The 25,583-nt window shown below is 32.6% G+C and overlaps 1 protein-coding gene across 1 annotated transcript in view; it reads right to left on the minus strand.

The window, feature by feature from the left end:
* The window catches only part of MS3_00002334 (uncharacterized protein), a 176,906-nt gene that overhangs the window by 71,474 nt on the left and 79,849 nt on the right, over window positions 1-25,583 (minus strand). Inside the window, exons 5-7 of the mRNA XM_051209902.1 lie at window positions 21,585-22,052; window positions 13,618-13,767; window positions 11,175-11,405 (exon numbers count right to left, since the gene is read on the minus strand). Coding sequence (XP_051075381.1) covers window positions 11,175-11,405; window positions 13,618-13,767; window positions 21,585-22,052 — 849 coding nt within the window. The remainder of the gene's footprint in view (window positions 1-11,174; window positions 11,406-13,617; window positions 13,768-21,584; window positions 22,053-25,583) is intronic.

Raw genomic sequence — 25,583 nt, forward strand, 5'->3', positions numbered from 1 at the left:
AATGCCGAAAGGCACACTGAGTCGAAAAATGGAAGCAAACATGAAAAGGATGAATAGCATCTGGAAACAACTGGAGAGTCGATGAGACAGTTGAATGGAGAATATTGGTGGTTGGCATTCGTTCTTTCATGGGGGAAGGGGTTACAGGTGTAGGTAAGTATATAAAGTGTTAACATGTTCATTATAGAATAACAGCGTTTAAAGTATAATAGTAAGTAATTAATTGTTCAGATATTACAGCGTGAGTAAGTAAATATAACATTCACGAAACTGTTTTGTTTCTTGATGTAATTAGTAAATGATTAGGTGGGATCATTACAATTAATAAAATAATGTATAGAATGGGTCTACTGCTTCAGATGGTATACCGATACTACAGGAGAAATCCATATGGTCTTTAAACATTCTTATAATCACTCTTTCACTACTCAAATGAATAAAACTAAGTAAAAATTAAATACCTCACATTACTAAAATGGAACAATTTAGTTAAAGTTAGAAATGTAAACCTTTGGATGCCGGCTCACTGGTTCAAAGCTTAAGTGTTGGTCATCTTACTAGATCTTAAATCCTATCCTTAGTGAATTCGTATACAGAGTGAAACAGGTTTTTGGTCCTTCCTGACTTTCTGTGGCTATTTCTTTATATGAAATGTAAATTTCAACAATTTTTACAAACTCCTTATATTAAGAACTAAATTAAATGTGATTATGCAATGCTAAGTCTATTTTAAACAACATGACCAAACAGGACGACTGTGAATATGAAAAAAACAATAAGGGTTAGAAAAAACTACTATTCACATCATAGATGATAAAAATAAATCATAATCACTATTACCATATTAGGTTTGATTAAAAAATGTGAAATGATTTCTAATACTCAAGGGAGATTCGGATTTCCATATGACCAAATATTTAACCTTGACCACTTTTATGTACCATTATAAAAATTATTCTTCGACTATTCTTATGATAAATTCTGAGTATATCTTTAGAGATAAAGAGGAGTGGATATTTATCTCACCATTGAAATCTATATCCTTTTGTAGCTATGATTCAGATGCATATTTAGTTAGCCATAGTTGAATATTAAAATAACTCTTATCGTGTATATGTGAGTAAAATGATAAGCACAGTGGGATTGTACGAAACGTATTGTGGTAATATGTCACACTGTTTAATATTTTAAAAAAAAACTATCTTCTCATTACACTTCGTAAATAAACCGCATATGGTTTGACAATATTTTAATGTCGATGTTTTGCTATATGAAGGATACTTTGATGTACTCGAAATTAATGCGTTTATTTTAAATCCTGACTAAACTAATTGGTTGTAAGTGTACATGTACAACAGATGAGGTTTGATGACTGTCTTGAAAGCTCACTAATTGAATGAATTCAGAGATATGAAATATTGAGAATGAACAAAGTGGTCAAACGATAATTTACTTTTAAAGAAAATTGATTTGGATGTTTGTGAGTGTGAACTATTGAGGAAACGAAAATGAAATTCAATTGTTCTTGATCATTAAATACAATGGATGATCGGATTGGGACGTAAAGGTGAGGATTGGCAAAGCAAGAGCCACATTCCTACAGTTGAAGAACATATGCAACTCAAAACAACTTCCAACCAATATCAAAGTCACAATCTTCAATACAAACTTTTAGGCAGTTCTACTGTATGGAGCTGAAACTTGGAGAACTACAACTACCACCATCAAGAAGGTACAATTATTTATAAATAGTTGTCTACGCAAGATAGTCAATATCGGTTAGACGAATACCATAAGCAACAGTCTTCTCTGGGAGAAGAGAAACCAGATTCCAGCTGAAGTGGAAATTTGGAAAAGATGTTGGAAGTGGATAGGACTTACATTACGCAAATCATCAAACTGCATCACGAGGCAAGCCCTAACTTGCAATTCTGAAAGGAAGCAGAAAAATGAAAGGCCAAAAAATACATTACATCGGAAAATAGATGCAGATATGAAAAGGATGAATAACAAGTGGAAAGAGTTGGAAAGGATTGTTCAGGACAGGGTTGGATTAAGAGTACTGATGGGCGGCCTATGCTCCTCCTCTAGGAATAACAGGTGTAAGTAAGTAAGTCAATAAGTTTAAATACAGTCAGTCAGGGAGAACATCTTTAAGTTTGTATGAAAGACCTTTAACTTCGAAAAATTACTTTGTTTATTGTCATTGTCAGTTTTTAATTAAATCTTTTCAGTTCAATATGATTAGTACAATTTCGATTATTTTGAAATTTGATTCCATCACATTGTTTAAATTAACTACGCAACATCAGTATCCGATTGAATTGTCGCTTATAGAATGCGATTTTAAAAGATACTATCAAACAGTGCATTATTAAATGTAAAAAGCAAATTATATTTTGGTTCTTTCTAACCTGTATCTACATCAGTGTTAAAACATCACTTGTACACGTTACAATACCAAGTGTCTGGAATAACCGATTTGCAATTTTAGTTTAATACCAAGTAATAACAGATGGATAATAATGTTATAAAACTTCAGAAAATTTATATTATACAATATTTTATTACTCGAGTCATTTTCATGTTCGTAACTAAGGTAGAAAACTTGTCTACTTTTGGTTGTGTTATGTTCTTTGATCCAGATGGTCTAGTCATGGATGTTTCATTTTCATTCTGGTCAACATCATCAGAACTTATTTCACATAATAGTGAGCTTTTTAAAATTATGAAACAAGTATTGTATCAGTTTATTCTAATATCCCGATTGTGATTGGTGTTCTATGTAAGTGTTATGGTTTCTCAATCACATGATAGATTACTGGCATTTGGTGCAATCACATCCAGATTAGTCTAAAACAAAACTTAAACAAGACACTTTTACCTAAAATCAATAACCATATTACCTTAAGCAACAACGTTAAGTACAACAACATGGATTATAATTAATTATATATAGTTTAATGTATAAAACATTTGCATATATAAACATTTTTGATGCAGAAATTAAATAATTCTAGACAATCTGCTTTAAGCTTCTTGTTCATTCAAATCCAAAGTGTTTTGGTGAAACTGTTGTAACAGGTAAATGCTAATTATGGAGCAGCGACTTATCGATCGGATACTTACTTACTTACTTACTTACGCCTGTTACTCCCAACAATCTCCACAATCCTATGCTGAAAAAGACTCAATAAAGTATTGTCTTGTCTAAACAAATATCATCTTATATTTCTAATGATTTCTATTTGTTCAACCCTTATTTAATATCAAATCTTAATGAAAAGTCAAATAGACACGTATATATGTATGATCTATATCATTCTAATCAAAGCATACTCATTTTGCATACTACATTAAATACAAACTCACTAAACATTGATATAATTGATGGAAGTTTATGACAGGAGATTTATCATATAAAGATTAAATGGAAGAATATTGATGGGTCTTAGTTTTTTTATTTTGTTTTCAATCATTCACTAGTAAATTATTAACCATCTGTTTATCAAAACTACTTCATTATCTTTCTTCAGACATTATATGTCATTTAGATTAATTTAACGTGAAATTGTAAAAACAAACACACATACAGTAGAAAAAAAAATACTCACTTGATGTTGTTTAACTTGTATCTTCCCATTGTTATTTAGGGTTGTAATTGATCAGTCTCTTATTGGTGTATGTGCATAGTGTGTGGATTGCCTGGACAATACCTTAATTCACAAACATTATAAACAAAGATAGATAATGGAATCCAGGACGCGCGTTTCGTGAGTTGGATGTACCTGAATCTCAAAATTGATGCTCACTCTGGGCTCCGAACCTGGTATCTTGTGAAACGCGTGTTCTCGATTCCACAGCTAGACACTATTCATTTTTCTTTAGAATGCTTGTGATTTGAGACAATATCGAGGCAATCCGTACAGTATGCACATATGCCAATAAGAGACTGATCAATTGTAGTCCCGAACATTAATGGGAATATTCAAGTAAACAAAATCAAGTGAATTTATACTTCACCACATTGTACAAGCAAGTGGCTATCAGAACTCAGTAGGTAAGTGGAAAACGCGATGGCGTTTGAAGCGAATAGTACTGGGTTTGAGTCCTAGAGTGAAAATTAACTCTGAGATCCAGTCACATTCAACTGACGAGTCTTAAATAGAATGAAACGCGCATTCTGGATTCCACTATTAGGCACTACCTATCTTTGCCTATAACACATACAGTATTCTAATTATTCTAATGTCTTCAAATATGATTTTTTTCTAAAAATTATTTCGAATTCATCCCTATCACATGATGTACACATAAACTATAAGGACTTATTGTCTGTTTATATTTGTATGGATCTATGTTTACACCACATCATGAAATGTTCCTTTACGACAAACTTCAAAAAAGAAATTTAATTGAAAAACTAAACAAGCAATACAAATCTAATCGATAAAAGTTAGTTCAATTGTAAGGAACATGGATAACTTCTCATTATTATTAGTAAATATGAACGATCACTAATGATTAAATATCTAGGGGGGGGGGTTGTTTTTTTCTTAGATGATTCATATGTTTATTAGTTGTTTATATTATTACAAGTGGATATTTCTTTTGTTTATACAAAATTATTACTATTCGTATAAGTTTGAAGAAAACTAACATGGTTACTGTGTACAATTCATGAAAGATGATGATGGATGAATAATTAAAATTTTGTAACTATGATCGATATAAATTACAATGATAGCTTATTATCATTGTGCAGAACTATTGTTATATATGTAACCCCTTCTGATATTAATCTTCATGTGCTCACTAGTGACGGTCTCCAAGAGGTATTTTCCTAGAGTTCCAGTAATAAGCAGTGGCCAGTGGTGTTAAACCGGGTCTGTTGTCAGATAGTAACAGACTGAAGACAATGGTGGATATGTCAATCAATTTCATGGATTAGTTGAAGTGAAACATTAACACTGTTGGATGCCAACTCAGTAGTCTAAAGGTTAAGCGTTCGCGCGCGAGACTGATAGGTCCTGAGTTCAAATCTCTTGGGGCGGGATCATGGATGCACACCGCTGAGAAATCCCACACAGGGACGAAGAGGCCGTCCAGTGCTTCTAGGTTTTCCATGGTGGACTAGCTTTAATTGACTCATGAGCTCAATTATTGGAATCAATATAATATTATACATGAATAAATTACGTAATGATAACTAAAAGAATGATTATAAAGATTGAATAGTAGCCCAGACTTGTTTTATTGATTTATCCATATATTATAATGAGTAGATTAAATTGAACAAATCAATGAGAGATTCATAATTTCTTAATTAAACCATTGTATAGGCTTTTATTGATTTAGTCATTGAATTCATGAGTCAAATGAGGCTAGACCAGCATGGAAAACCTGGAATTACTGGATGGCTGTTTCATCCTATTATAGGACTCCTCAGCAGTGCACATCCACGACCCCACCTCGCGAGATTCTAACCCAGATCCTATCAGTCTCGCGCGCGAACGTCTAAACTCCGGACCACTGAGCCAGCATCTAATGGTGTCAAAATCTAATTTCAACCAATCCATGAAGTTGATTTATTGTTACAAAATCTATTTTGAAAAATTAATTTTCATAAAAAGATTTTATATGAATGCATTAGGGAACTTTAAATCTTTGGTGTATTCAACAGTAATCATGTATACAAAAGAAAAGAATTTTATACGATCAATGAATGTCTCTATGTTATATTTCTTTGTTGAGTAAATGAAAATCTTAAATCGATTAGTCCCTTTGATAAATTTCTATAGTGTAATAAGACGAAGATTATCAGAACTATGTGGTATATATTAGCGCATTACATTTCGAGCAATCTGATCATATTATATACTTCTTAAGAACATTTTTATATGTATATATAAATAAAAGGTCAACTAGACTAGAAATGGAGAGTATGAGGAGACAAGTAGAATAAAGGAAATAATGTGGAAACAATTTGAAATAACATCCCTCTGGAAGTGAGAACAAACTGTTCTTGAATACACAGAGGGGTTTTGAATTTTCTTATGACTAAGGCTTCAATAAACCTTAGTATACCCCTTTTTGAATTTTCGTACAACACCACAACAGCTGAGTTAAGATCAGTCTTGTGACCTCTTTCTATTATGTGTTTGGTAATAGAGAATAATGGATGTTTATCCTCTACTCTTATTGGGTTATTTGATTCTCACTGGTTGAAATCATGAGTCAATTGAAGCTAGACCACCATGGAAAACCTGTAAGCACTGGATGGCCGTTTCGTCCTAGTATGAGAGTCCTCGGCAGTGCGCATCCACGATCCCTCCCTCCGCGAGATTCGAACCCAGGACCTATCAGTCTCGCGCCAGGCGCTCAACCAACTAGACCACTGATCTGGCATTCTATTTATCTCTGCAGATAAACATTCACTACCTTAATGTATCACTTAAAAGTTTAAAAACTCAATGTTCTTCACTAATTGATTGAATTTTGAATTAATTTCTAGCTTCAATGGATTCATGAATTCAACTCTTATATTTTCTTGAAACCGAGGAATCATCAAAGATAAAATTGTTATTTGTGATACTTTGCTTTTTAATACCAGACAATATGTTACTTTGAAACAGCATGACTTTAAAAATGTATCACACTTAACTATTAAGCTTTACGCCATTACAATAAGAATAAAAGAAGAGTAGACAGAATAATAAGGTGTAAAGAAATCTTGGGATAAGTATATCAAATGTAGTTTGGAAGAAAATAATTAGACCAAATATTGAAATAAGTGGAATGATATTATGCCTAATTTTTGAAAGACATTCAAAAAAAGCGGATAACGTTTGTTCATTTTTGAGCTCTATGATCTAAATCAGTGATAGTGGGACACATGTATTTACTTTTCCTCTTTCCTTGAATCATCATCAAATTTCAGTTTAGTGCTTTTCAGCATGCACCAATCCAGTCACAATTGACGGAGAAGATTTGGAAGACATAAAAACTTTTACATATTTGGGCAATATCATTGATGAACATGGTGAATCTGATACAGATGTGAAGACGCGAATCGGCAAAGCAAGAGCAGTATATTTACAACTAAGGAACATCTGGAACTCAAAACAACTGTCAACCAACACCAAGGTCAGGAATTTCAATACAAATGTCAAGACAGTTCTACTGTATGGGGCAGAAACCTGGAGAACTACGAAAGCCATCATCCAGAAAATACAGGTGTTTATTAACAGTTGTCTACGCAAAATACTTCGGATCCGTTGGCCGGACACTATTAGCAACAACGTACTGTGGAAAAGAACAAACCAGATCCCAGCAGAGGAAGAAGTCAGGAAGATGTGCTGGAAATGGATAGGACACATATTGAGGAAAACACTCAACTGCGTCACAAGACAAGCCCTCACATGGAATCCTCAGGGCCAAAGGAGGAGGAGGAGAGGAAGACCAAAGAACATATTACGCCGAGAAATGGAGATAGACATGTGAAAAATGAACAACAATTGGATGTAATTCGTAAACAAGGCTCACGACAGTGTGGGTTGGTGAATGCTGGTCTGCGGCCTATGCTCCATTGGAAGTAACAGGCGTAAATAAGTAAGTATCTTTTCATCCATCCTTTTCAATTTCTACCTTTAGTTATGACCAACTGTTCAAATATTCTTGATGCTTAGTTGCCTGTCCTAATACAATGCAATAGTGGTTAGCAAAAATTAGGGTTCTACTATTAAAGGATACCTTGAACTTTGAAATATTCAACATTCTTTAAGCCAAGTGATTAATTTCTGTATTTTACGGTTTATATTATGAAATGGGTTGACTTAGACAAATACTGAATACCTATTTGTCGTAGTATAGGATTCTTCAGCAATATCCATGGATAACCATACTAGAGAATTATGGACTATACAAGTTTCGCAACGATATCCACGAATCCCCTTTACTATTGAAGATATTTCAACCCTTTGCTTATATTTTAAAGGTTTAGCATAAACCTAATTTATACAATAGAAATTTCAAATATCAGGTTTTTTAAATAAACATTTCTTTTTGAAAATTTCACAACTATTATAACTATTACGACTACCACTCAGAGTTCTCGATTATAATATGATTACTGTTAATAATGTGGTGTGTGCTACTGATGTCAACGGACATAAGTAGTATGTATCATCAATCAAAAGTGATATACCTTGCTGTAGAAGGTTGACAAGATCGAAGAAAAGAGAACGAGAACAGAGAATGATTGGTGTGGAAATAAAGGAACATTGAAATCTGAAACGATTGATTGACATTTCACAAATGAAGTATTTAGTGTATGGTTCTCACAAGCTGAATTATCATAGTTGAAGATAGTACGAGTGCACTTCTGAGAAGCTTCAAAACACTATGATAGGGCTGTTTGGCACTTTTTGATTTCAAGTGCTTTCCCGATTAATATCAACCTATGGTAACGTCTATTTTCAAACTCTATGTATTGATTAACTATGGTAGCTCGTTTTTCTCACAAAGAGATACTTAATATCAGAAGGGATATTTATACATATTATAGTAATTTTAAGTTACGATTATGAATCAATTGAAGCTAAACCACCATTGAAAACCTTGAAGTGTTAGACGGCCGTTTCATACTGCTGTGTAACTTTTCAGCAGTGTGCATGCACTCTCTCCCCCCCCTTTGCGAGATTCAAATCCAGGATCCGACGGTCACGTGCGATGTATCTACTAACTATATGAACAACTCTCCTATTTACGTTTTCTAAATAAATAAGCTTTTTTAACTTTTTAAATCATAGGAATTTATGAATATAACTATAAATTAGATCATAATGGAAACATCGAATGAAACTATCATAGAACAGTTGTTACCTATTCAATTATCTCTTGTATACAAATTAACTAATTACTCTATTGACATGTAAATACATAAGTAGGCTGACTAGTGTTAGATGAAACAATTAAGGAAACAAATTTATATTTCTAATAATAAGGGAAAAACGAACAAAAAATACCGTGTTAACATTGGTGATTTAAAAAAAAGAAAAAAAAATTCTAGGAACGAGGTAACAAAAAATAAGGGAAAAAAGGGTTAACACAAGTGTAATTTACATCCTGTTAGGTCATTTTAACTTTAGAAGAAAAAAACAGAAAAAAGAAATATGAATAAAACGTTTGTCTCCTTCTTTTTTTGTTCTCCTTGTTTTTTTTACACTATTTTGTCAATCATACAAGAATACATGTTAACTTAAATGTTTTATCCTTTTAATGCATTACTTATTCCTTATATTGTTGATATTTAAAAGAAACGAACCAGGAATTAAACATTTATCATTTAAAATCCATTTCATTTGTTATCTAAAGTTGACCTGAATTCATCTAATGGATTTAGTTTTAAACGATCAACTTGGTTTAGTTTACTAGATACATGTATCTCTAAAGTGATGTTACATTTAAGAAATCACGTGAATGGAATCTTTTTTCTATATGGAATTAGATATAATAAATAAACAATGTAATAAATGAATTCATGAGTCAAATGAAGTTAGATCATCGTGGAAAAACCTGGAAGTACTGGATGGCTGTTTCGACCCAGCATGGGACTCCTCAGCAATACACATGCATGATCCCGCCTCGTGAGATTCTAACCCAGGAACTATCATTCTCGCGCATGAGTAAGTTACGCAGTTGTCAGGAAACGGGTACTAGATAAGTATGGCAAATAAATCGATGAAGTAGTGAAAATCCATCAGTTGAGATGGCTGGGACACGCGTTACGTATGCCCAACCACCGACTGCCTCGACGTGTGATGCTCAATGGTATAGGAGTAGGCTGGAAGAAAGCTACGGGTGGTCAGACCAAAACATGGCACAAGTCCATGAAGTCACTGACAAGTGGACTGAGTAATGTTGGTAGGTGTATTATACTTCTTAAATAACATCTTCAAGCCCTGATTTTTCCGATTACTGCTTATACTCTTACCGCCTCTACCACTACGGGATTTGAATGGACAACTGCATCTCTGTGCTAATGTGGTGTGGCAACTCGAACTGATGTACGTACATACGAAGTTCTACGTTGTTGCTAACTGACTGACTGATGAATGCTTAACCTCTAGACTATTGAGCCGGCATCCATCGGTGTTAATGTTTAACTTCAACCAATCCATAAACAATGGATTTTTTGATGTAAGTGTAAAATAATTACCATAAATAATTGCCTGTTCCATTTATTATAGTGTAAACGAACTTCTATTTTGACTATAAAAAGCATTTAACTTGAACAAGTAAAATCCAAAAAAAAAATTATTTAAGATTATATATTGGAAAATAGTATCTACAAACGCTGAGGTAATTACAACAATTCACAGTTCTTCCGAAGTTTGTATTTCAAAGAAACATCTACTATTTCACAGTCTATGTAAAGATCTAGTTTATTTCGATGCAATATTCGTCAACTAGTGAGGTATTAAAAATTAAGATTGGTAAAATTGATATTTCCTTAAAGTGTTATTTTTCTTAGTTTGGAACCAAGTATCTTCAAATATCATAGTCAGAATGATTGTAGGTAAACACAATGAATTTTTAGGCAATGGTCTGCATCTTCTTTGATAATTCAATCAATTTGTAGCACTATTTTTAATCTTTATCGACGATGGTTAATTCCATTATTCCAAATTTCAATATCTTAACAGTTTATGGATTTGAAAATACGACTAACTGGATTCTTGTACAGTAGACCAGTATTGATATATTTATCTTAAACACACTATAATGGCATAAGAAGGAGTTTATTCGTTTTTCAGAAGTTTGTATACCTAAATCATTTCATATTTACTTCCTTATGCCTGTTAATCCTCGTGTAGGAGCATAGGTTACCCACAAGCACTCTTTATCCAACTCAGTCATGAACAAATCTTTCCGGTTCTTTCCAGTTGTTATTCATCTTTTTCATATCTGGTTCCAATTATCAACGTAGTGTGTTCGTCGAACTTCCTCTTTTCCGCTTCCTTTCAGGATTCAAAGTTAGGGCTTACTTCCAGATGCAGTTTGGTGATTTCCGTAATGTAAGTCCTATCCACTTCCAAATTCTTTTATCAAAACAGAAATTAATGAGTTACATATTTTTATTACAAAAATTATTTAATAAGATAATAACTTACTTGTCACAACCAGATGAGTTCTTTGATTTGATGAAATTGTTTTATCGAATAAGCTTACTGAACAATAATATTGTCCAGTGTCAGAAAGTTGAAGTGAATGAATGAGCAAGATAACAGCACTTGGTTTGTATTTCTTTAAATGTTCTTGTCTAAAATGAGGTTTCTGTGAATGTACTTCCCATGGTAAACCAGAATCATCACCACCAATATAAATTAAACGATATCTGTCAGCTGAATAGAGGTAAATTTTCGAAAAACAATAAAAAGTTTTTTCGATAAAGTCAACGAAATGTTGTTTTGAAAGTGTTTAAATGTGTTAACCCAACTGATAGTATCAGTGTTACATTAAAACATACCTTGAACGTTCCCAGTCCTTATAATTTGGTGACCATACCCTATATGTAGCAATATATATATATATATATATATATATATATATATATATATATATAATCTGCTGTTATAGCCCAAGGCCGCCGATCAGAAGCAGCGAATTGTTGATCGGACTAAGGACGCGTAAAACACGTGCGAACAGCTTAGAGTCCTGACTGGTCCTGCTTTCCGCCTAGCTCAGCCAGTTAAATCCAGAACACCAGCCTCAGCCTCTGTAATACGAATCCTTATATTTGAAACATCCTGAGTTCATATACCAATCAAGCATATCACAACGTGGCATAAATCAGAAAACAACATTTATACAAAATTTGGCCAAATGTGGCTGTGAATGTGGGAGGCAGTAACCAATAGACAGGGCAAAATTCAAGAATGGTAAAACGTATAATATTAGATCATAGGTCAAAATAAAGCTCATAATAAGAGGGTCATGAATATGAACAGTTTAGTTATTTAACAATTATACGATGAAAATATATGCATATTATTGGTTTATAAATATATCCCAAAAGTTACCATTCATTGTTTATCGGGACCTAACATCTGCAGATTGTTTTTTATATCACTATCAGTTGATAGCATATGAAAATTGGTTTTTTTTTGTATGGTTGATATGTGAACTGAGCTACTAAGATTACTAAAATAAACGACTCTCCAGATATCTCATTTTGATTTTAATATACAAACGACCATATTGTGGCAAATAGTGTGACTATTAGTACATTATCAAACTTAAAACAACAATGATTTAGAAAATTCTGATTTTCGATAAATATGTAAGATTGTTTTAAACAATGATGACAACGATGTGCCCTGTGCTTTAATATAGTATGAATCTTAATTCAAGTAGCATTTTGTAAATTAAAATTTCGTGTTTTGAACAGACTGCGTTTATATTTACTCTGAATAATGTATTTGATTGAATTGTTTGTCAATTACACGCTTGGACTCTGGAGGCGATTAGGATATACATTATGTAAATCACCAAACTATATCACTTAGTAAGTCCTAACTTTGAATCCTGACGGAAAGAGGAAAAGAGACCGACCAAACAACACACTAACTCAAGAGTTGAAGGTAGACATCAAAAGAATGAATATCACTTAGAAACAATTGGAAAGGAAAGAGGAGAGTAGGGGTGGTTGACGGATTCTGGTCAGCAACCTATGCTCTACAAGGGGCAACAGGTGTGAGTATATAAGTACTCAAATTCTTGAATAATACACATTATCAAATCAACATAATTTCATCACTTAATCTTTTATATATTACCACCACTGGATTAACTACTTCTATTAATCCGGTGTTCATCTTGTTGTGCTAATGAGTTATGGCAACTTCGACCGATTCACATATGTGCCTGGTCCTAAGTTGCAGCTGACCGACTGAATCCATTAGTGAACATTTGATTTATATATGAATAATACTAAAATCTATGTAAATTGAGGAAAATAATATTTATTTTGGTTACTAATCTTTCTATATTCCCATCTATTATCTGACGAAAATCTATTTTGAAAAATATTCCGCTTCCAAATATTTGTGTGATATCGTAAAAAAAAAGAGTAATGTGTCAGCTGTTGTATTAGATCATATGGTGAGACGATAATTTATGGACGACCTTTGAGTGATGCTAAACTAACCTTGAGAGTGTTCACCTAATAACTAGGATCAAATGAGGGTTATAAATTAGTATGAGGAATTCGAATGATGATTTACAATTGATGGTTAAGGTTAGGAATTAAATTTAGGGTTTTCAATACCAACTGACATCAGCTATAATGCCAAAACTTTATATATCCAAAATGGATAAGTGAATTTCGCGCCAAACTCCGAGACCTATTATCTTATACCTGATTGGTTCGTCCATCAGTTCTAGTCTCTCCGGTCATATTAACATTAATTTGAATTGTGAAAACACAGCTCAACAACTCCAGAACTTAATCTTTAGTTTAAATGCTAAATCATTAACCGAATTAAGATTACTTGAATAAAAGTCATTTCCTTATGACAATATCACATCAATAAAGTATCATTTGAATTCACTTACTTTGTGTTAAATCTAATCTTATATTGTTATGATAAAAGTGTACTGTAGGTAATGATGGTTGTGACAGTGGTAAATGACAAATAACAATTGCTGTATTTCCAATAAGGAGTGATAAATATTTATCTGAATGAGGTGGGAAAGCTGGAAGAACTATAATTAAAGAAAAAAGTGCAGAACAAAAATATGACAGATTATAAGACAAACAAACCATGCTTAGTAAAATAGAAATTAAAACATGATATTTTATTGGTTATTTCATGGACTATTCTTTCTTACCCCTTGATTAGTACGTAATCTCATTTGTTATCTAGTTTCGAATCCATTTTGCACCGCCTTCCACTATTGTCTTCAGTGAGTAACTGTCTCACAACAGACACGGTTAGACTTCACTGGTCACAGCTTTTTGATAGAACTCCAGGAAATCCATCTGGACGCCAATCGTTAGTGAACACATGTTAATTATCAGTATAGAGTTGTGAAGATTGTTGAGTTTAGACTGATATCATGAATATCATTGAATAGTTAAATAATTATCTCATGAAATACATTATACCTCAAGAACGTTTTTATGTACAACTCACTGAATTTCTTAATAAAATTTTTAGACAGAATGAAACAATGATTAATAAGAAGAAGGTATACTAGTTGCTCAATTGTCAAGTAGTTTACTGATCATTCATTTTAATATAAATCAGCTCTTTGTACGTCTTAAACAATCACTTATTAGAATCAGAAGGGTTTTGTGGATATTATTGTAATTTTAATACTATGGATCTTGAGTTAATTGAAGCGAAACCACCATGGGTAACGTGGAAGCACTTGGTGGCCGTTACATCCTGGTGTGGGGCTCCTCAGCAGTGCGCACTCACGATCCCATCTCACGGGATCCGAACCCAGGACCAACCGTTCTCGTGCGCGAACGCTTAACCATTAGACCACTGAGCCAGCATCTAACGGTGTTAACGTTTAACTTCAACTAATCCACAAAATTGACCCATCACTATCATCATTGAGTTACTATCTCACACCAGTCCAGGTTGAAACTCCACTGTTCACTACTTTTCAATAGAACTCCAAGAAATACCACTTGAAGCCAGTCACTAGTGAGCATATGTTGATATGGATTTTGTGGAGATTGTAGTAATTTCAATAGTTGAGATCATGAGTCGATTGAAGCTAGACCCCCATGAGAAATCTGGAAATAACTATTAAAATTATTTATTATATGAGTGGATCAACTGAAAGTAGTATAGTAAACAAATAATTTTTATCAGTATGGGGATTTGTGGAGTTTGTAATATTTTCACAGTTGAATTCACTAGTCAATCTAGAGGTTAAACATTCGTGCACGAAACCGAAGACCCTCGATTCGAGTACCGTGTGTGGGATTATGAATGCACACTGCTGAGAAATCCCATACTATGACCAAAATGGCTCTCAAGTGTTTCCAGATTTTCAATATTGGTCTAGCCTAGATCGATTCGTGAATTCAACTATGAAAATCATTTTTCATTTTAATTTAGTGAGAATAGTTTCTTTTTTTTTCAACAGATAATATAAATCATCAGAAATACTAAGCCACAATCTGTTTCTGGAAGTCGTTCAGTAACAAAAAAAGTTACTTTCTCAGCTGTCAGTAAACTTTTGTGTGAAATTTTTTATTATCCTAAACACTTTTAGACATTCACTTCTATTTGTTTTTGTATAGAAACAAAAAAAAAAATTAAAGTTACAGTGTATTGTCACAACTAAAAACAAACACATCAACTTTGTTCACAGCCCTTTAATACAAAATTTACTTATTGAATAAAAGTGTACAAATTTCGTAAGGTGGGGGGAGGGTTCTTTTTTGTTTCTGTGTATAGATGTAAACATCCATATTGTTTAGCTGTTCTCTCCGGGTTTTTTTTTTGGTTCTTTTTCTCTAGAGCCATAATACCAACTTCATACCGCATTAAAAATATAAAAAAATGGAATATAATTTTTATTGTTTTTTTCTCATTTTATATTATTTATTTATCACACGATAACTAGTAACGTTATAAGACAAGAAAAAAAGAAAGTTGAGACGTTTGATTTCTTTTTTTACCGTTTTTCTCTCTGCTCAGTTTTGTTTCTGTTTTATTCGTTGAGAAATAAAATTAAGCAGAAAAAGAAGAAGAACAAAAAGAAGAAGAAGAAAGATGATACAGTTTCTTATTTAACTTTGATAAGATACAATTCCTTTTGTCTGGGTTTTTTTTATTTCGAAGAAGAATAATGCTTAAAATAACTTATCGATAACTTTGACTGATACTAGATTTTGCTGAATGATGTAATAAACGAATCAGTAGTTTACTATTGACTGACCATTGAAGAATGACCAATACCATATTTATCTAGTTCTGTATTGCTGATCGAATGTGGATACTAAGTGAATTGAATTCATGTGCGGTATATTACTTCAATGTTTTCTGTTACCTACCTCCGAATACGTAATATCTCAAAGAATAGCAGAGTATTTTTGGTAACTTAAACTGTTGGCTATATCGCAGCCTACTAAATAAAATTTAATCAGCATTGAGGGACTTGGTAAGTATGATACTAGTCAGTAATTGACCGACTATAACATATTTCAGTTGCACAGTAGATCAATCACTGCTTAGTGGTAGCACCTAAGACTGTGAACCTGTGTGATACAGATCTGAACATGAATATTGAACAAATATTGACTATCCTTTCATAAGAATTTATTGAATTTATGAGAACAATTTTAAAGTGTGTTTATAATTTGTCCAATCCATAATGTTTGCACCATCACACAGCATCAAAGACCATCAGTAAAGACGTTTTAAAATCTTCATACTTAAATTGGCTATAAACAAAGATCTGATCTCCAGCTAATAGGCTGTTGTAATTATACAAAGTGTAAAGAAGGTAGTATAAAGATAAGTCAATAGGAATTCTAGAAAGTTACTTGATATCTTTTTATCAGAAATTGACCAAAAATGTTAAGAAGAACAAATTTTGTTACCATAGTATAAAATGAAGTTACCAAACTTGTTCATTACTCCATTTTTTCTTACATAGATGTTACATAACACATGAAGCAATCAGTTCTTATTTCAGTTCACCATGTCTGTTATAAACTCATAAATAAATAAATTTATTAATGGTTCACTGAATTATAGTGGTGCTAGGATAGTAGAAATGTTAAAATAGGTAGTGAATTCTACTCATGACATCTTCATATTCATATGGTGACAACGATGATTCTCTTGTTATTTGATCACCATAACTCTTTAAAGAATTTGTAAATAAAAAAAATTTTGTGAACGATGATTAACTTTCTATAAAACTATATCCAAGAGAAAGATACGGGAGGAAACTGTTTAACTTGAGTATATTAGCACTTTCATTAGAGAGATTATGTAAAGGTAGTTCTACAAAATTATTATCCGGAAATTAATGATGAACATCTAGAAACAATAAGCTTCTTGAAACCATCACACTTTTCCCTGAATGTTTAGCCATTTTTATTAGTGTATTCCCTAAGTAAAATCACCTACTTGTTGTCACTTGACGTTAACACCGTCCCCAGCAAGTTTAACTAATTTGAATAATATCTAACATCGAGAGCATATCACTGTGTCACATGACACACGCATTTAGGTAGACCGGATTGATATATTTTGGTAATTACTCTTTTGTTGTTCCGTGCTCTCTGTTTTCATTTTAATTTCTCTAGTTGTAGATAATTATCATTATTTCGATCTGGCACAGGAAGTGACCTTAATTACACCGTTCATAAATCAACAGGCTGTCCATTTAAGAAATATTAAAAATTCCCGGCTGATGCATTGGATCGCTGTAATAAATGTACTACTTAAGCAACTACTGAACTAGTATACTTAAAACTTTCTTTTATCACATGTTTGTTCTGCACGTCTAATGTTATTATTTATATCAAATTGATCATGCCTGTAAACTGGCGTGAATTCTGTAATTATTATTTTCAGAATATAAATAAATTATTATTATTATATCCAAAGGAGTAATACATTGAATAATCCAATCTAATACCGTCATTTTGGTAGGTATCAATTATAATCAAGACAATACATTTAAAAAGAGAAACAATGATAAATCATAGATAACAAAATGGAACCTGTCCAACAAATACTATTCTCTATTTATTGAATTTTACAATGATATAAATATTGTACATATTCACATTATAAAAAATAAAAAGAAACATAATACTCATGGAAACTGACAGATGTTGTCAAGACTTCTATGAATTAAGAGAATTATCTTCTTTTTTTTCGTTGTTGATGTTGTAAATCTGTTGTTATTCTATCAAAGTATTTTTTTCGTTTGTATATTTTTTTTGCCTTTCCATTTTATGATGAATGAATTAGGCAGGTTACTCTCGTCTGGATTCTTAATTTCTTGATAAGTAAATCAGATAATTTCAGCTAATAATCTTTAGAATATTCTTCTTTTAATAATAATCATTATTATAATTCTATTAGGTATAATAATTTCAACAGAATCGAATGAATCAGCAGCTAGTGAATAAATGTGACTATGTAATTTATTATCACTATGGGGATTTGTGAAGATTGTAGTAATTTTAACAATTGAATTCATGTGACGATCTAAGCTAGACTACCATTGAAATCCTGAAAACACTGGACATCACTTTTGTCCCACTATGGGACTCCTTATTAGTGCATATCCATGATCTAGCGCTCGGGACTCAAATTCAGAATACCCGCTCAGTGGTTTGAAGATTAAGCATTCACGCGCGAGACCAAAGGTTAGGGTTCGAGCCTCTTGTGTGAGATCGAGGATACACAGCCACGGGGGGCCTCATACTGGTGCAGTGAACGAGAACAATCAAATGTATTTGGACACAAAATGACAGATTATCTTAGTAAAATCTGAGAGCTATACAGTAAATACTTCATTTACAAATAGTCAATCAATTATCTCAGACTTGAATGTTCCTTCGTTTACATACCAATCACTCTCTGTTCTCGTTCTCTTCTCTTCTATCTTCTTAACCTTCTGTCGCCAGGCTTTTCACTTTTGACTGGTGATATTATACTGCTAATATCTATCGACATCAGTAGCACACCTCATAGTAGGACGAAACGGCTGTCCAGTGCTTTCAGGTTTTCCATGGTGGTCTAGCTTCAATTGACTCATGATTTCAATCTGTGATATTATATATTTATTTTAGTGCTTATAAGTTGACGTTTTGTAATGAATTTTCCTACCTCTTTCTTAACTAATCTGTCAAGTTTAAAAATGATACATTTTACAAGAGTTGAAACTATAACTGATACAAAAACTTCACTATTTTAATAGATAACATTGTTTCATTTATTCATTCATTCAAATAACCCTTTATTTGGGCTATTGTAATATAATAATCATGGAATCCTAACTGTTAAAGACTGATGATAAGCCAATTAAAAATGAATGTTCATTCATCTATTCCTTGTTTTTTATAGATGAAAATGTCTTTGTTCTCTTAAAATCAAACAACCAATTAGAGGTTAGTGTATTTGTAGAATAGGCTAAATTAAGTACAAAATAAAATGCACGAATGAAAATATATACAAATTCATTTCATGTCTGACATCAACCTGTTTTCTTGATTTAGTTTAATTCTGTTTTATAAAATCGTTTACTAAGCCTCTGTGATAAACAAAGAATTGTGTTATTTCATAAACTAATAGTTGAATTCATAAATCAACTGAAGCTAGATCACCAAGAAAAACTCAAAAGTACAGGACGGTCATCTCGACCTTGTATGGGACTCCTCAGTAGTGCGCATCCGCGATTCCTTACCCAGGACCTGTTTTGCTCTTGTGGGTGAACACTTAGTGGCGCCGCCATTCACCATTGTTTTCAGTGAACTACTATCTGACAACAGACCTGGTTGAACTCCACTGATCATTAGAACTCCATGTTATACCTCTTGAAGTCAGACTCATAAATCCAACTATTAAGTTACTAAAATCTCCACAAAACAGCCTTCTGATTACTTTATAAACATTAGTGGAAAAAGTGCTTATAAATTATTTATTTATTTACAGTTATAACCACATTACTCTTTACAAATAATCTAAGCTTGATGATGTGTGGTAAATAATCGAAAATCGTACTATGTATTTCCTAAGTGGGTTAGAACTATCTATATTTTTTTACATGATTCTTGTTTGAGAAAACAAATTTTTCAAATGATGTTCTGATTATCCATCGCTTTTAACTTATTACTTTGAGGATATTCAGTATTTACACGCAGCTACTTTGAACCAAGGTAGTTGAAAGTGTTATTTCTGTTATGCATAATGCAGAGTACACGGCAAATTCTTTTTCCCTTGACTTATGTTGTAAAGTACTACTGAGAAGATTTCAACATTCTCTATTGAATTTGATTAGAAATAAAACAAGATGCATTTCGATTTGGTTACCTTACAGTGATAAATATTAGTGTAAATATCTTATAATACTGTGAGAGCATTAAATTTTGTTAGCATTGTTACTACGTCATTGTTGTTGAGCCTACTAGTGAAACTATAATAATATCAATGGTCTTGAGAGACTTTAAATGTGACTTTGGGATAGTTTAACCAGTTTTTATTCAATTAGAATCCAGGTAATATAAACAGATACTGTAAAACAACAAACTAAAAAATTTGAAGCCCTCAAATGCCCTGGTACAGCCGAGAGTGGGGAGAGTCATCTCTCCCTCTCAAAATGCTATCACATGGCCACGTGCATACTACCACTGACAGGGAGGTCCTACTCATTGCCTTCTCGATCCAGGGGTGTTGTTTGCGAAGTTGGGAGAACGGGAAGCCAATATCCAGTGCTTCAACCGGGTTGGTGGATATAGAGTATTCACCTAAATGAGTTGGAAATCCCTGATTCCAAACCAATCGTGCACATGGGCTCCAGTATCCTGAGGGAACAAATGAATTATGAACTAATCGTTGGTCACCTGCTACCATGGGACTGCATCTCCTTATGTTGCCTTATGGATCAGACCTTTAGGTCGACGGCTTCGTGTGTGGCCCCCTAAGAAAACCACCTGCTTTAGTCTGGTCATCCGGGCAATATCACAGCCGTCACACAAATCGAATGCTTTACGTGGTGCATATCTATTTGGTGCCATTTTGTACCAATATTTGTGTGTTTAAATAAATAAGTAAAACTTTGAAAAATATACTTATTTTTTACATGAATAATTAAGATTCACAATAAGTTTTTCAGTGTTAAGATCAGTATATGATACAAAAACTCTTTCATACAAATTCTGATCATTTTAATTTTAAACTCTAAAAAAGTAATATCTATCCATCAATGCATTTGCATTTTTTTTATTGAGATCATGAACCAACTGATATTAAACCACCACTGAATACCTTGAAGCACTGAATGGCCATTTCGTCCTATTGTTGAACTCCTCAGCAATGTACATCCACGATCCCACTTACGGTTTAGTGAACAAGAAGACAAATGGGGACAATCGGATGTATTTGACATGAAATTACAGGACTTGTTAATAAAATCTAACAATCATATCATAAATGCCTAATTTACAAAATGTCCATCAACTGTTTCAAAATGACTTAGACTTCATTGTTCTTACATTTTCATACAATTTGCATTCTGTTTCCATTCTTTACTGTTCGATCTTCTTCTCTCTCTGCTACCAGACATTCTATTCACGACTAACATCATACCCTACTTATGTCGATATCAATAGTACACACCATAACGAGATCCAAACCTAGATCCTTCAGTTTCGCACACGCCAGCGTCAGAAAACGACTGCATTACATCTGACTAATTCATGAATTCATTACCGTTTTATCAGTTCAACTTACATGAAGTAAATAAATCTATTATGAAATGGATACTCATTGAATAGCAAAAAAACAAAAAAAAAAAACAGACAAACAACTTACCACTTGTTTTCAAATCAATTAAATGACTAGTCATTGTACCATAATTTGTAGTTGCTAAGACTAATAATTTCATATCTGGTAAAAAATTATATACAGTAATTGACCAAAGATTTATATTTTCTTTAATATTAATATTAATATTGTTATTATTATTACCATTACTATTATCAAAATTATTTATATATGAAATGAGATCATTTAAATGATCTAAATGATCATTGAATGAAATAGATTGAATTTTAGCATGAGTTTGAGCAAATGTCATTGAATATGATTCAGTTGAATATTCTATAACTGTAGGTAAATATATAATCATATTTGGTTTATCTTTATGTACAGCACCAAGTTGTATTGTTGCATTTTTTGGTGTAATTAATGCATATAATTGTAATTTAGTAATAAATTGTGATGGATGATTAGATGAATAATAAATTCTATCCATTGGTTCCATGATAAATTTTGGTAAATCTATAAAAAAGAATAAAAGAATGAAAAAAAAATAGAATGATTTTCATAAACAAATATTTTAGTAATAGTATAAAAAGGATTTATCATTGATGAACATGGTGAATCTGATACAGATGTGAAAGCGCGGATCGATAAAGCAAGAGCAGTAAATTTACAATTGAAGGACATCTGGAATTCAAAACAAGTGTCAACCAACACCATGGTCAGGATTTTCAATACAAACATCAAGACGGTTCTACTGTATGGGGCGGAAACTTGGAGAACTACGAAAGCTATCATCCAGAAAATACAGGTGTTTATTAACAATTGTCTACGCAAAATACTTCAGATCCATTGGCCGGACACTATTAGCAACAACCTACTGTGGGAGAGAACAAACTACATTTTATTGAAGGAAGAAATCAGAAAGAAGCGCTGGAAGTGGATAGGACACACATTGAGGAAAACATACAACTGCGTCACAAGACAAGCCCTCACATGGAATCCTCAAAGTCAAAGGAGAAGAGGAAGACGAAATAACATATTACGCCGAAGAATAGAGACAGACATGAGAAAAATGAACAAGAATTGGATGGAACTAGAAAAGAAGGCCCAGGACAGTGTGTGTTGGAGAATGCTGGTCGGCGGCCTATGCTCCATTGGGAGTAACAGGCGTAAGTAAGTAAGTATAAGAGGATTTCAATTGATTCATATTTTAATTGTAATTTACTTCATTTGATATTGTTTACTTGGATCTTTATATTGATGTTTAGGACTGAAATTGACCAGTTTGTTATTGATATATATATATATATATATATATATATATATATATATATATATATGCATACTGTGAGTATTGACTTGATATTGACTTAATTCACAAGTATTATGAAGAAAGATGGATAGTGGTTAACAACGGAATACAGATTGATGCGTTTCGTTCCGTTTGGAACTTGTCAGCTGAATGCATCTGGAGATGGTGGAAAAGATTTTTAGCTCAGGTGGATGATTTCGATAGAGTCTTATTCTCTGAGCTGGATAGTTTAGTCGTGAAGCTTTCATCATTCTTCTGAACGTTATCATCAACACAAAATTCAGGTAGAAGTTTGGATGCATCTTCATCTCGGAGTTGATGTTTACTCTGAGACTCAAATCCAGCACTATTTGATTCAACTCTAAATGGGGATATATCCAGCTGACGAGTTTTAAATAAGACGAGACGCGCGTTCTGAATTTCACTGCTAGACACTATCCATCTCAAAATATTTATTTACCGTAATTTTTTAGTCGTTTATTGTGTCCGTTAGTATGTTAATCTTACCGAACTTATTCCGTTCTCATATCCATAATCGACTTATTATTCTGTTTTCACAATATTTAGAATCGCTCATACGAACATGTTATCTTAACACCCAGATAGTCACAACACAAATGTATGTTAAATAATTTTTTGGTACGCTTATTAATTTGCTTATAATTCCATGCTACCGTTTCCATTTTTGTCAGTGCCTTTACGTAATATCCATGTACATTTTCACATAAGTAGTACACTTTCGTATAATATACTCACTCTTCACATGAAACTATACTCTGTAAGATATAATACAATTTTTTTCACTCATATTAAACGTATATTATTTCTGTATTATTTTGGAAAACAGACATTTTTCAAGATAAATGTGCTATTTTCTACAAAGGGGGCTATGTAGTGTCCACTATTATGTTAAGCTCACATAACTTATTGTAGCTTGTGGACAGGCCAATTTATCCATTCTTCTTGAGTCACGTTTTGACCTTGTTAATTATTCACTTATCAACCTTGATTGTTTTTCTATGAGCGTATGTGCACTTTTTTTTTAATCCTATTCATCAAATGTCTGTAATTTATTTCTATCCGACTAGAAATATCTATTAACGCTTGAGTCGGCTCACATGCCTTCTTCACTGCGCTACATTTCGTTTCGCTCTCCTTTATTCGCTTCATCCCTCTCATTTCTTGTTCATATCAGTGAGTGTACAAAATATATGTATTCAAAAATTCATTCTTGTATTCGACTTATTTAATTCCGTTATTCACCAACGCGAGTTAAGTCGACAAAGACTAGTCAAGATGTATGTATATTTTGACGATAATCATACATACGATCTAATTGGAATCAGATAAGAGCCCCACTAAAAGTTATCCTGATGTTCACAAATTCTAAAGTATTGCGACTTTAGATGATAAGCAACAACACATAAGAAAGAAACTGGTGATTAGGTGCGATAGCTTATACCTGTTATAAGAAAACTGGCCAAATGCTTAGAGACTTTCCAATATCTATTCACAACTACATATCTTACGTAGTAAAAAAAGCCTTATACAATGGTATATATTCATTTTTCACGGATTCAAAGTAGCAAAACAAGGAAACAATAATACCAAATGGATAATTTAGAACGACTGATTATTTATCAAGTTAAATTATGAAATGAAGTATACAGAGATTGATTACGAGACTGTTCAGACTGAAAATGTTTCAAGGATAAATATCAAAAACTATTTGATCTCAAATAATTATCCTCTACTGTTTCAACAGAGCATATTTCATCAAACTTTTGGATCAACCTACTAGTGTAAAACATGGCATTCACTTAATTTGCGTTTTTCCTTATTACAGGTGACAGATTTCGTAGGTAAAAGCAGTCGACAACTAAAATTTAACATTAAAACAACCGATTCGAGAAAATCTAGTATACTACGCTATCTCTTAGGGCTTGGAATTATTCAATGAAATGGCCTACTTCTGTGTTGAATTTGTATCGAAAGTGTGCATATTTTCAACTCACAGCACTCGGCTTCACCAATATTAGTTGTATTATTTTTATGTTGAAGATATTCCATAATATTCATTTCAGTTCCATGTACTAACTCAGTCATTCACAAACTTTTAATACTGAATACATTTGTTTGTTAATTATAAATACTTATACTCTTTCATGCTACTGATTATAAGGCTCGTTTATTATTTTAATATATAATACTTGAAATAATATGTGATGATATAGACACTGTTTACTTAAAATTCCGCGACTTCCGACCAGCTTCAGTGATTTTCAAGTTCTTCAGTTTCAAGATTTATTAAACATCACTTTTCTTTTTCATCAAGTTCATTTTCTAGGACATCAGCACAAACTTTAGATAGAAGTGAAGTGTTCGAATTTCTTCATATGCATTTCACAGCTTGTTCTGTATACCTCAATGTTGATTGGTTCTTACTAGCCTTAAATTTTTCATTGTTTACTTTGTTTTGGTTGTGTCTCCTAATGGGAACACTTCACTTCTATATGAAGTTTGTGCTGATGATGTCGTTCAGAAGAACGATGAAAGCTCCACGACCAAACCATCCAGCTCAGGAAACAAAACTCCATCTTTGAATAACTACATACTTAATAACCCGCAACTTAATTTGATGCTATTTAATGATATCCAAATCTTGAAATAATATAAGTGAAATTAATTTGTCAATGACCTGAAGCGTAAACTTTATTGATTAATGTCATAATTTT

Source organism: Schistosoma haematobium, chromosome 1 (assembly GCF_000699445.3).
Source record: "Schistosoma haematobium chromosome 1, whole genome shotgun sequence".
NCBI lineage: Eukaryota > Metazoa > Platyhelminthes > Trematoda > Strigeidida > Schistosomatidae > Schistosoma > Schistosoma haematobium.